Here is a 12967-nt window from a genome sequence, read left to right as displayed (position 1 = left end):
TTGAGCCAATCGAGATCATTGATTCTAAATGTGCAAGGCTTGGAGGTGCTCTATATGTATCATGTGAATCTAACAACGGGAGGTGATGGTGTGTAGAGAATATTGCGTCCCTCACCAACCTTACAAGACTTGGCATGTCTGGACTATCAGGTATAATTCTCTCTCCTCTTGTAAACCTCACCTCCCTCTCCCATCTCTACCTATTTGATAGTGACGTCACTCACCAACCCTTTCCCATATGGATTTCAAACCTTACATATTTGGTTTCCCTCGCCCTCTACAACTACAGTCTCCATGGTTCCATCCCTTCTGTTGTGTTGAGTCTTCCTCACTTGAGAAACCTTGACTTGTATTACATCACTGATCTCAAAGTAGACCTCTCCTCCATTATGCAGCATGCTTCCCAGCTCAGTAGCCTTTCTATTGTACAATCAAATGTTGGAGGAGTGATTCTGAATTCCATTGGTAATATGTCCTCATTGACCTACTTGGATATTTCTTATAATTCATTGAGAGGGAACATTCTGTGGAGCTCCTTAGGTGGACTATTAAAGCTGTCAATTCTTCGGCTGGAATCAAATCAATTAAATGGGAGCTTGCCATATAATTTTGGTAATCTCTCGTCCTTGGAAGTCCTTTCTATCAGTGATAACTATTTGAATGGAACTTTCTTACTCTCTCAATTAGAAGGTTTAACAAAGATAGGTAAACTGCAACTTTCCAACAATTTCTTGACGATACAAATGAATTCTAATTGGATCCCTAAATTTTAGCTTTACTATTTGTCTTTGAGTTCTTGTAATATGCATGGTGATTTCCCTACTTTCATATCCACTCAATACAACATAAGGCAAATAGACCTATCCAACAATTATTTGAGTGAAAATATTCCAGAATGGTTGTGGGACCTTACATTCTTGCAGAGACTCAATCTCTCTTATAATCAATTTTGAGGACCATTAACCTCTAAGTTTAGTGCATGTGATGCTCAATATGTGGACTTACATAGAAATAAGTTACAAGGTAGTTTTTTTGTGCCACATCCTAACATGCAGTTTCTGGACATGTCTGATAATCAATTTGAGAGTATTAGTAAAGAAAAAAGGAACAAATATGGCCCCAGTCAACTCATTTATTTGTCACTTGCAAGTAATAGTATCAATGGTGTCTTTCTGCATTCTATTTTTGAATATCCTCCATTGGAGGTTTTAGATGTGTCAAAGAACAAGATTACAGGCAATTTTTTTGCAAGTTTTGGGAATTGCTCATCAACATTAAAGGTGTTGGATCTTGAAAACAATCATTTGGAAGGTGAGATCGGGAACATAGTTTGTCTTCAAACGTTAAAATTAGGAGGTAATAGACTACAAGGGCCAATTACATCATTGCTTCAAAAGTGTACCTCTTTGCAAATTCTAGATTTGGAATATAATAAAATACAAGGAAAAATCCCAAATTGGTTAGACAAGTTGATTGATCTTTGAATTTTAGTACTGGGATGGGTGCAATATCATTACAGTTGGAAAAACTGCAACATCTTCAAGTCTTGATTTTGTCAAATAACAATTTTTCTGGAGTTATTCCAAGTAGCTTGAGTAACTTGAAAGCAATGAAAAATCAAACAGAAAGCTCAAATGTCCTTCAATATTCAAATTCTAGCACAATGTCCTATGTAGATAAAATGGAAATAGTCAACAAAGGCCAATTTCTAGAGTATGCAAAATCTTTGGCAATGGTTCGATGTCTTGATCTCTCTGGCAACAACTTCTCAGGGGATATTCCTCGAGGCATTGGGTTCCTCATTGATCTCAAATTTCTCAATTTATCAAGAAATCATCTCAGTGGCACAATTCCTACTACTTTTGGAAATCTTGTGAAATTGGAGTCACTTGATATTTCAAGGAACAATATTATTGGATATATTCCTGGGGAGCTACAACTTCTCACATATTTGAGTTATTTCAACATATCTTATAATAATTTATCTAGTAGAATACTGATAGGAGGACAATTTCTTACATTCAATGGTGGTTCATTTTCAAACATTGCACATCTTTGTGGACTTCAAATCAACAGAAGTTGTTCCTCTTCTCTTTCTCCAAAATTTACCCAAGATGAAGATGGAAGTGAAGAAGAGTGGGATGAAGACGTTTGGTGGGAAGTGGGAATTGGATTGAGCTTTGGATTTGGGTTTGCAATTTTTATTGGAGTATTATGTTTCAACAAAAAATATCATTTCAAATGTTTCAAGACCATGGATGAATTTATTTTCATTCTTGATCAATATGTTAAAGAAAATAAATTTTAATAAAGTTATTTCCTTCCCCTTCCCCTCCCCTTCAAAGATTCCCTCTCCTTCTCTTCTCTATGTGTGGATGCATATGGACTTTCTTCTTATTTTTATTTTGTACTTATTGATAAAAAGTATTATTTTAAACAGTGCATATTATATAGTACCTCCATGTATGGCATGAAATTAAATAGATATTCAAAAATTAATTCAATTGTATATATTCATTTTGTCTCTTCTTTTGATTGAAGCTTAGTAATGAATATCATTTCACATAAATATACTTTATTTGACCATTTTTTACAGTAACATTATTGTTTACATAAACACAAATGTTTCATTAATTATAAGTCATAGTAATAACCAAAACATTTGATATATAATACAAAGAAACAAAATATTAAAGCATTCGTGTAAATTTAATAGAAATAATTAAAATGCCTAATCATCAATGAATCCCAATGAAATAAGAAATTTGGAACATCCAATTCCTTACTTGGCAAGAATTAATTTGTCTTTTGATATAGATATCATTGAATTGTTAGTTTCAAACTCTTTTTGTTCTATAAGTTGATAGATGTTTACTAGTTAAATTATAATGCTCCATATTTAACTTTCATATATGAAATGTGTTATTATCAATGTTTATTTGATTTAAGTGTTCTTTAATGTAAGTCATAATATGTTACACAAACTAACTTCAAAATCTTCCATGAAGTAAGCTTAAGAATGCTAGGCTTTCTCATAAACAACAAATCTACCTTAAGACCTAATGTCTATGAACAAATTAAAATCTAAATTAGAAAATAAAGATATTCAATATTCATTATTCGGAGCAAAATTGTAAATAATAGAGTACAAATATGCATAAGCCTTTTGGAGGGGAGACAAAAATATCAATGGCAGTTGAACTACCCACCTGCCTCATAAACAAGTCAAAATTTACTTATATTCAATGCACATTGAATGGTGGACAATCTATTTTTGACTGTAACAAAATAATAACTAATAAAATCATTTGTGCAAGCATCAATCATGTATCTAGAATTTTCGGTTTAAAAGTGGCATAGGAGTAGGTGCATTAAAAACAAATTCATTGGTTATACACTCACATGAATAATAGATATGTAGGTGTACAGGGCTTCAAATTAAAGTTCTACAACTAGATCCTCAAATTACAAAAAGTGTTATTTTGACACATGGTTATGCTTCTCCGCCAGTCTTCATGTAGTGTTCATCACATGTTATGGTTTATTCGTCTCCATACATTATTGATTGAGTTTGAGGTGTATAATTTGAGTTACTAACTATTTTACCATTATCTGTGGATGCATACTACTTAAGTGGTTAGAGACTCAGTGATTACCATGATGGGGCTATTTAATACAAAGATCTTTTAATTTCACTAGGAAAAAATCTTAGCACTTAAGGTGTTGTTTATGTGACGGAGTCCTTAATTTATTTATTTTTGATTTCACATTCAAAGTGAATAAAATCTTAATTTCTTTTGTTCATTATTTTGACTTCACAATCAAAATGAATAAAATCTTAATTTCTTTTGTTCAAGCATATTAGCACATTTCAATGATATTCAAACATGAGATTTAATGTTGGGATCTCATTTGAGTTGATGATGTTTTATAAAATAAAGAAGGAAATATCATAATTTTTAAAGGGATTCAAATTTACACAGGATTCAAGACTCCCTAATTGATCCGTTTTTTCTTTTTGAATAATTAATTATTTTATTTTGCATGTTGATTTAGGACTTTTATTTTTAAATGATTTATTTCTAATATATAACTTAATTTGGATGTTCAATCTTAAGTTCTAGAATCTTGATAATGCCTGAAAATAATCTTAGTTTAAGCTCAAAAATTGAATTGTTCAAAAAGTTTGTACATGAGTTTTTTTAGATGTTTAAATTTTTAAGGAAATACATATGAAATTTACTATTGTGGAGTGAATCAAATTTGAGCATATCCCATGTTTATTTCATTCTATTGTATGACATCTCTTTAATGCATTGGGTCAAATAGTACACATACTTTGTTTATCCTTCCACATTTTGCATACATGTCTACAAGGCAATTGTAGCTACAACATCAAATAAAAATCCCCTTCCTCTATGCAAGTTGATAGATTTATTTACCTTGTTCCAAAGCTCTCATTTTGGCATAAGAAGGAATTATGCTACCTAAGTTTGTTGAAATTGGATTGACACCTACCAATTATATTTATTTGATTGCTTCCAAAGCCTTTTTAACAAATTAATTATGTGGATATCAAGAAATTATTGTAATTGATGAAACTAAATTTATTTGAACCATTTTTCAAATAATTCATGACTTCAGATCAACACAAGTTGTTCCTCTTCTCTTTCTCCAAAATTCACCCAAGATGAAGATGCAAGTGGAAAAGAGTGGGATTGACCTTAACCTATGTGAGATTGACTTGTCTCCTCTTCCTCTTCCTCTCCCTTCACATTTTCAAAGCCTTGGTAAATTTAAGCTCTCTTGTAGGTTTAATGGTCCAATTCTAAGTGAGCTTGACAACATGTCAAAATTTACGATACTTCAAAGAATTCTATATGCACCATGTGAATCTAACAATAGGAAGTGATGGTGTGATAGAAAATGTAGTATCCGTTACTAACCTTACAACACTTGCCATATCTAGATTGTCAGGTACAATTCTCTCTTCTCTTTTAGACCTCACCTCCCTCTCCCACCTATACCTTACTAATAATGATATCGCTCACCAACCCTTTAACGTCTAGATTTCAAACCTTACATATTTGATTCCCCTTGAACTCCACAACTATACTCTCCATGATTCCATCCCTTATATTATATTTAATCTTCCCCACTTTTGAGTTGTCCTGGGTAAACAAATAATTATTTAGTGAACCATTCTCAACATACTCATAGACTAACAGTCTGTGCTTTGCCTCCACACAGTACCAATCTAACCAAATTCATGTCATTGACTGGAGGAAAACACGTGCTGGCCGAGAATGCAAATACCTCTGTCAGTTGTCAAGAATTTGTATTTATTTTGGATTTATTCTGTTCTTATCAACACAAAGTTAAGGATTTATTCTGTAAGTTCATGGCAGTCTGTTACAGTGGTTCAGTCAGATAAATTTTTGGTTGAAAATACAGATATATTAAGGATTGCAATAATAAAAAATGAATATTTTAGACTCTTGGAACATGAAAATCTTCAACATATAGTTATGCTTGTTTTTTTCCAGTAAGCGAAACCAACAGAGACTAGAGATTTTGTTTCTTTACATGCTATAAGAGATCATTGGCACATACAAGTTTGATGTGCCTTAACAGGGGAAGGGCTACATAATATTCCAAATGAAAATAATCATACATCAATAACAGTGGTAAAATGAGGAAGAAATTTTGTTAGATTGTGTAGCTACAACAGCCTTCGTAGACATGTATACAAAATGTGGAAGAATAGACAATGCAAATAAATATGGTCTCAATATTTACCAACATCTTCAATGACCTGTCTTTTTACATTTTCAGAATTTCTGTCTTTTTTAGGAACCCTATAGATATTTATCCAATTGTTTTCAATGTTTTCATCTAATATATTTCTCTTCCTAATGTATCTTTGAACAGATCTTCTAGATACCTTCATTAATTGAGAAATTGTGTGAACTTGATTTCTAAGAGATAATTTCTTACTAGTAATTATAGTCATCAATGTTCTGCATGCAACACTTAAACCAACACCTCGACTTGTGTTGTCAATACATTTCAATGCTTCTCGCAAATTTTCAATTATAGTTTCTTTTACTAATGTATCAGATGACTTTTTCTTATTATCAGCACCTAACAACTCCAAAATAGGGGTCATTTCTCTTTTCTTAAATAACTTAGCAAATAATTGTGCTCTTCCAATAATAGACTTATTTTCAAAATAATCATGCAATTTTAATGTGCTTTCAGTTATCATATCTTTAGATTGAATTTCATTGAAAATACTATCTTCATACATTTCCATCAAATTTTCCATACTAGAGAAATTTTTTGAACTTGACTCTGTACCAATTTGATCTCGTACCTGAGTAGACGTTTCTTGAACATCAACATGTTGATCTTAAACATCAACGGATTGTTGTTGACTATATTTTGTATGACCTTTCATCTTATCGTCCCTTTTATGATCGTACAACCTTGATCTAGTCCTCTTATTCCCCATTGCAAAAAGTATTCAGATCTTCAATTTCACTTTGAACCTAAAAACACAAATACATATGCCATATATAAGAAAAAAACATAGATGCGTGCATTCAATTTATTTTAAAGGTTATCTATACATATATAGTTATCTAACAATGTTAGAGTGAAATCTATACATAGACTTCATTTGTAAATGCATATATAATTTTTGTTCTAGATAAACTTAAGATTTGTTCTAGTGTATACTATATACAAAAGTTAGAGTTACTTTTCCTTGTTCTTAAGAAAGAGAGTTCTATGATTTGTTCATACTACATTGATTAAATAAAATGTATTTAATTTTGCATTCTTAAACTTGCTACATTGATTAAATGAAGTGTATTTCATCCATTTATCATTTGAAGAACTTCAATTTTTGAAATATAGAAAATGAAAAAATAAAGAAGGAAATATATAAGATAAGGAGTAAGGTTAGGTCTAGTTAGATTCTTTATTTCACCATAATATTTATGAAAGTGACAATATCATTAATTGCTTGAAATCTAGTAGCTAATAGAGAGAAGTTGAGTTGTATAGGTAAATAAAATTATAATTTGTCACAAAATAGTGTCATATACTCAAATTTATTAGTGTTTAATATATTTTACAAATTCACTAAAATTGATTTAGTGTTTTGAGATTAGTACAATAGTTAGTACAACAATTGAGAGACTTATTTTAATAATATTCTTATTTTTTAGTTGGTAATGTTAAAAAAAATTTGATCAATCAAAATAACATTACTACATTCTTTGTATTATTTCATCTTTCATTTTCTAAAAATGATTTGACAACTATTTTGAATGTCTTTTAAACTTTAATAGTTTATTAGTAAATAAAAATGAATCCATGTACATGTAAATAAGAATGAATCCACACACATATATCAACACGTATAAATAAATCCATACACGTAAATAAAAAAGAATTCACATACATGCAAATAAAAAGAGATGGACATACATGTAAATAAAAGTCCACAAAGGCATATAAATGAATCCATATATGTAAATAAAAGGTCCAAGTTAAAATACACGATTGGATCCACAATTAAGGTTTAATATAACATACTTGAAAATAAATGATTGAATCCACAATTAAGGATTAATAAAATAAAGTTTAATAAAATCTAAAAAATATTTAGTTTTGAAAAACCTTTTTACTATTGTATATTTAAACATAATTGAAAAAAAAATAATAATAACATACTTGAAAAAAGTAGAATCCTTCAACCAAAATCTTGAAAAAAATTTGAAATCTTCACCCCTTTATAATCTTTGCCACTTTATAATCTTCGTCACTTTATATCCAAAATGCCGCAAAAAAAAATGATTTAATTAAAAAATCAATTTTATTAATTAACATTGCTTCAAATTCATATTTAAAAACCAAAAAATTAAAATTTATTTGTATGATGTTGAAGGGCGTGGTCGTTCAAATGACTAGGTACGTTGGCCTAAAGTGTTTCGGCTAGAATGTCCTAAGTGGCAGCCACATCACCAAATTTGATAATTTTATGAAATTTCTAACTTCTGCAACAAAATTCAATAGGTAAATTCAATTTATTAAAAATAAAAAATTACCTTTTTGTAGAGATTGAAGTCAAGAATCTACTCATATATTTTTTATGATGTTTTGATTATATTTAATATATATAAATTCAAAAATACTACAAGTAGGTATTCTAATGTTCAGTAAGAGGCTGGTTTGAAAAACAAAAAAAATATTGAATCACCTCAAAAAAATTTGGTTCACTAGAGGATAGAGTCTTCTCCAAAAGGGTTTTTTTTTTATTATCATAAATTTAATAGACAAATTGTGGGGCGAGAAAAAAACTATCAAATTTAGGTATATTCGACTTTAAAATGTTATAACAAATAAAATATACATCAATATTTTTTAATTTTTTTTATGCACTGTATATGTATGTCATATATAAGGGATATCAAAATCAGAAAGAAAATAAGTTGATTTATATTTTCTTTTTTGGTGGGAATTAAACCCCCTGATTTTCAATATTTTTCAGCAATAAAAAAATTGACTTTAAAGGTAAGAAAATAAATCAATTATTGACAAAAAAATTTCAAAAAATAGTAAACTTTAACTTCATCAAATTTTACACATTTTATCAATTTACATCATCTTCAAATTCAAAATACAAATGCCACTTTTATGCCGTCAAAATTGAACAATTATTATTTTGTTAACCTTTTCCTTTGTAAAAGTGTGACACAGGTTTGTACTTTTACTCTTCCATAGCCACCTTTAATTCACCAACCATGAGAGTCATGGCAAGAAAAATGGCACGAATATAAATGTTGACTTTGTATCTATGATTTACCCTGATGAATTCACCACCAAGAACATGATTTACTACATGGAAGAAGAGCTTATGACAATGATTAACCACTTCATAGAGTTGCTTATGAGTTATCAGCCCAAGGAAAGCCATATGTCTTTCTAAAGAAATCAGAGTGATATTAGAGGTATCCATTGGGAAGAAGAAATAAATTCCAAGAAAAATAGAGAGCTTGAGGGTAGACTTGATAAAACCAACAAACCCAACCTACATTTTGAATGAATAGCTTTGAAGGCAGGCTTGTTGGACACACCAATTTCAAAAATCAAAGAAGAGGATCATAAAAGTAATTTGGAAATGAATGGGTGAAATAAGAGAGTGTCAAATCAAAATCCAGCCAAATCTAATATGAATATTATGCTAAAGGGAGAGTCATTAATGCATATGAGATGGCACTTGGAGACAAACTGGAGAAGATTTTCCCAAATTTGAAAGATGGCCAAATTAGAAAAAGCATACCATGACACATACTTATCCCTTACTAAATAATTCATCTCTAAAATAAACTTATCGATCAATATAATAAGTTGAAATCAACTAACTATAAACTTAATGAGGCATCAACAAGTGTGGATAGCCAAGCTGCCAATACAAATAGGTAGCAAAATTAATGAGATAGTTGGGAAAGAAAGTGGGAGTACACCACCTCTACCACTTGCCCACTTTCTAAAATAACAAAACTAATTGCATTCAATCCCTTAAGAAATAGCTAGAACATGGGATAATAAAAATTTAAAGTTCAAAATTGGTGCAGGAGCACCAAAAGGTGAGAAAATACCCTTTTCAATTTTGGCATAAGGATTGGTTCTAGTCCATTAGGTTGTCTGTTTGGAGCTTGGAGTGCATTATTGTCTTCATTTTGAAAGTTTTGCATTTCGGCAAGACTTGCCCCAATGCGACCGTCAGCATGTGGAGTGCAACCATTGGGTATTGGAACGACCGGTTTTACCCTACCCCGATGCCTAGACGAGTATACATAAGACCAAAATGGAGGCATCAGATATCGACAGGAGTGTTTTCTACCTACCCCGATAGCCCGATGAAGTCACCAACGGCTGAAGCAAGTCCAAGTGGAGCCATCGGATATTGGCGGGAGTGTTTTCCCACCTACCCCGATAACCCGATAGGAAAGCCTACGGTTTGGAGCGCACCATCGGCTGTCGGTATAACATGTTACGAGCTTCACCGATAACCCGATGGGAAGGCAAACTATTTGGAGCACATAATCGGCTATCAGCACAACAGGGTTAGAGCTACACTGATACCTGATAAGGAATCATTCTATTGGGAGTGCACCATCGGCCATAGATGTTTGTTGCTACACTGATAACTCGATGAAGAAGTGCGCAATTGGTAAACCGACATCGGACATCAGAGTGAGTGTTTTGAGGCTACTCCGATGAATTGATAGAAAAGCATGCACTTTGTAAATTGTCATCGGTCATCGGAGTGAGTGTTTTTGAGGCTACCCCGATGACCCGATGAAGAAAGGAAAGACAACTTTACTATTAGAAACCAATTGTGTCGAGTTGAATCTCGTCTGTTTGGGATGATTCACGACATGTCTAGGAGGCTATAAAAGACCCAATGAGCATTCTATAATGGGTTTGGATAAGTTAGATAGTGTTGGATGGTTTGATTCCACAAGACTAAAGCATCTTTTGAATAGCAATTTGAGGACCATTTTCTGGTTTTCTCTCTCAGAGTCTGATTTTTGTGGCAAACATGGCTTAAATAATTAAGTGATAATGCAGATAGGGTAGATGTTGTTTTTCTATGTCTTGTGAGTTCCAGTGTGAATTCGTGCCAAGTTCAGCTCTATAAATAGAGTTGTTGATTTGTTTTTTGTTTTTCTATTGGCATCAAGCTTTTATGAACATGGCTCTATCTTGACACTCCATCATGGGATCCACATGACCATTGGAGGTTCTCAAGAAGAGTCAGTCATTTATAGTAGAGTTCCATTTGTAGATGACCAGGGAATGGCATTGGTCGTTTCAGCAAACTGGCCCTAGGCGAGCTTCATGATAGCTCGGCTAGGTATTAGTGACCAAGAGGAATCATTTGCAGGGTAGACCTGAGTCTAGGCTATCAACCTTAGACTAGAGGAAGATGGGATCAAATGGAGAGAAGATCCAAGCATGAGGAGAAAACAACTTAGGAGAAGTTGTAGGTTTAATTAATGGTAGAACAAACCCTGCAAGGTGTCTGGTGAGATACAGTGGAAAAGTGAGTCGGTGTATGTACGAAAGTGAATTCACAAAGAGAAGAGTAACAAAACCTCGGTAGTGAGGGCCTAGAGTGGATTAGGGGAATAGAGAGGAGCATTCCTGGTTTAGGACTAGGAAAAAGTCCTTGGAGTGAGTCAAGCTGACTCAAGCAATCTAGGATTCTCTCTATCAAAAATTTAACCACTCATGGAGAAATTAAGAATAAACATATATTCCTAGATTATCAAATCAATGTCATCTACCCCTAAGAAAGCTTACCCACTTCAACCCCCAACAAATGGCTAGAACATAGAACAATAAGAATTTAGAATTCAAAATTGATTGCTCATGGAGAAATTGAGAACAAACATATACTTCTAGATTATGAATTCAATTCCATCTGCCCCTGAGAATTCTTACTCTTTCCAATGGTTATACCATAGACAATTAAAGTACAAATTTCAAATTTAACCACCCATAGATAGATCAAGAGTTACCTCATCGATCCTAAAATTTTGAATTCAGGTTCCATTTGCTCCTAAGTTTTCCAAACAATCTACTAAAAAATTGGCCTCTTTGTAGATATGATTTAAGACTACTACTTCAAAGGAATTAACCACCTTAATCACTTTCCCAAGCGATGAATTGAGCCTCAAATTTGGAGTAGATCCTGCCATCAAGACATTGATTATTATGGTAGAATCCCCTTCTATATTCAAAATCTTTATGTTTAACTCTATGAAGAGAAGGACCCTTTCTAGTAGAGATTTGAGTTCAACTATATTATTTGTGTCATCTTTTCAGTGTTTTTCCAACTTAGCTAAAACTGAACTATCACATGCATGAACTAGACAACCATCTCTAGAGGTTCCAGGATTACCTTGAGAAGCCCCATCAAAATTCAATTTAACCCAACCTATCTTAGGAGGGGACCAAACACAATTCTCTCTTTTTGTTATACTCACTTGATCCCCATTGCCAACATAAGGAGGGAGCTTCAAGCCAAACCATTTTATTCTAATAGATCCATCACAATTTGAAAATTGAACTTCCTTTTTCATTTGACATTTAATTCTTATATTCATCACTTCCACTATAGTAGCCACCTTATTAATGAATGACTCTCAAATCATCTTCTTTCCTTGGAAAATTATTTGATTTCTCTCCTTTCATAATTCCCATAAGATAATTGAGGGACAAATAATTCATGGACGTCCATAATTACATGTTTTGCTCAACACTGGCCAAGTTTTCCACATAACCATCTACAACATTTTTGGGCAAAGGGACATCCTAAAAGGATATGATTAACTAGCTCATCATGGTGTTCACATAAAACACATCTAGATGGACCTTCAAAGCCTATTCTCCTAAACCATTAGCTCTATGTATTTCTTCAAAAAGTAAACAAATTAAAAGAATCTAAACTTTTATTTTCATTCAAAATAAAAATATGTCAAGATTCTTATATTCAACAACTATTAAATTTCTTATCTAAAAGAAAAACATATTTGACCAATTATATTAGATTACTTATATTCAATAGTAGTCACATTTCTTATCTAAAAGAGAGTTGTATTTGACCAACTATATTAAATTTCATATATTCAACAATGATCACATTTCTAATCTAAAAGAGAGTTTTATTTGACCAACTATATTAAATTTCATAAAGAGAGTTGTATTTGACCATCTTAAATTTTATATATTAAACAATGATCACATTTCTAATCTAAAAGAGAGTTTTATCTAAGCAACTATATTAAATTTCATATTTCAAGAATGATCACATTTATTATCTAAAAGAGAGTTGTATTTGACTAACTATATTAAATTTCATATATTCAACAATGATCACATTTCT

At 31.9% G+C, this 12967-nt stretch overlaps 1 protein-coding gene across 1 annotated transcript; it reads left to right on the top strand.

Moving 5' to 3' along the window:
• Nucleotides 1-1498: 1498 nt before the first annotated feature.
• On the top strand, nt 1499-2308 carry LOC131046005 (receptor-like protein 19). The gene has a single exon (XM_057979637.2). The coding sequence runs from the start codon at nt 1499-1501 to the stop codon at nt 2306-2308; it is 810 nt and encodes a 269-aa protein (XP_057835620.2).
• Nucleotides 2309-12967: the final 10659 nt, after the last annotated feature.

The sequence above is a fragment of the Cryptomeria japonica genome, chromosome 3 (assembly GCF_030272615.1).
Source record: "Cryptomeria japonica chromosome 3, Sugi_1.0, whole genome shotgun sequence".
Classification (NCBI taxonomy): Eukaryota; Viridiplantae; Streptophyta; class Pinopsida; order Cupressales; family Cupressaceae; genus Cryptomeria; species Cryptomeria japonica.
This window is presented reverse-complemented; position numbering and strand designations above follow the sequence as displayed.

What these genes read in the sequence shown, in the direction of transcription:
- LOC131046005 (XM_057979637.2), top strand. Translation starts at nt 1,499, where the DNA reads ATGGGTGCAATATCATTACAGTTGGAAAAACTGCAACATCTTCAAGTC.